Source organism: Trichoderma citrinoviride (assembly GCF_003025115.1).
Source record: "Trichoderma citrinoviride strain TUCIM 6016 unplaced genomic scaffold BBK36scaffold_373, whole genome shotgun sequence".
Taxonomy (NCBI): Eukaryota; Fungi; Ascomycota; class Sordariomycetes; order Hypocreales; family Hypocreaceae; genus Trichoderma; species Trichoderma citrinoviride.
In genome coordinates this window covers 1-1,307 of record NW_020195081.1, presented here as the reverse complement: position 1 = coordinate 1,307, position 1,307 = coordinate 1, and the positions used below count along the sequence as shown (strand labels likewise).

Sequence of the window (1,307 nt, the reverse complement as noted above, 5' to 3'; positions counted from 1 at the left end):
TACTGAAGGTGTGTGCATCGCTACCGGCGGGGCTCGACGCCTCGTACAGAGGAGATTTGGAACGGCCGCGAAGCAAGCCCTGCGAGTTGGGCGAGTATTCGCGGTGCAGGGGCCGCCTCTGCAGCGACCGGCCCGGGATCGGCTCGACCATGTCGGTAACGTCGGGCGTGGCGAGGACGCCAATCGAGGCATTTCTGGCTGTTCTGTCGCCAGTGTCAAGACGCAGCGTTCCAGTGCTGCTCTCAGTGGTGTTGCTGCTGCTGCCAGCGGCGCTGCTGCCCTGGATGAGAGAGCGTCGCAGCCTGCTATTTACGGCCTGCAGATTCGAGGAACGGGCGAGGCGTTGAGAGGATCTCGTGGCAGCCGTGCTGGGGGACTCTGCTGCGGCTAATCGGTGGCTCCGGCGAGAGAAGGGCTCGGGCGAGGACGCAGACGGTATGCGGCTCAAGGGCTCGGGTGTCTGCACCTGGCTGGATGTAGCTTCCTGCTTGATGACGGCTGGACTGGAGGCCTGACCTCTTCTGACCTGCATCGTTCATGAACACGGTCCTCAGTCAGCAAAACAGGGCAAAACAAAGGGAACCCAGAAAAGGGAATCCTGCTACGACCGCGAGGCTGAAAGCCACTTACCAGTTGACTGTCAGGGCCCTCGTCAGCATCGCCCAGATCTCCGGCGTCAGCGTCGTCGTCCTCGTCGTCGGCGCCGTCATAACTGTAGGAAAAGTCGGCCAGCTCGGGTGGCGTGGGCTTCATGGCCAGGGGATACTCCTTGGTGTCGAGGCTCTCCAGAGGGGCGGGGTCGCGGATAAAGACCTGGGGAAACTTCCTGGTCAGGCGGGTGGTGGTGGTGACGGTCTTGGTCTCGACGCACTCGCTGACGTGCAGCTGGAAGCGGCGGGCAGGCGGCGTGCCGGCGGTGGTGCTCTCGGCAATGTTGACCGACACGGTCTGCGTGTGGGCGCTCCTCGGCCGCCGCGGCTCGAGGCCCTGACTCTGAGAGGGCGAGGGCGTCATGGCGTGGTGTCGGGAAACCGCCCGGCGGCTGGACTCCAGGCCTGAGTCTGGGGCTCGCGAGACGCTGGGGGGGGATCTCGGGGAGACGAGGCTGTCGATGGCGTCTCTGCTCGATGTCGAATGGCGGATAGGGAAGCGAGGAAGATGCAGGAGTGCTGGTGGCTGGCGGCAAGCGAAGGCAGTGCGAGACTTGTCTGGGCGAGGGAACCTGAAGGGTTTTGCAGGCTGGGGGACACGAGGCTGGTGCGCGTGGCTTCAGGTCTTGTTCTGTGTCTGCGTCTGTTGGTGCAGGT

The 1,307-nt window shown here is 64.2% G+C and overlaps 1 protein-coding gene across 1 annotated transcript; it reads right to left on the bottom strand.

Annotated features, from left to right (window-relative positions):
* On the bottom strand, positions 1 to 1,290 carry BBK36DRAFT_1043844 (hypothetical protein; the record flags this gene model as incomplete). Its single annotated transcript, XM_024888888.1, has 2 exons — positions 631 to 1,290; positions 1 to 526 (listed from the first exon to the last, which is right to left on the bottom strand). Coding segments are annotated over exons 1-2 (910 nt in total), but the record flags the coding sequence as incomplete, so codon positions are not given.
* Positions 1,291 to 1,307: the final 17 nt, after the last annotated feature.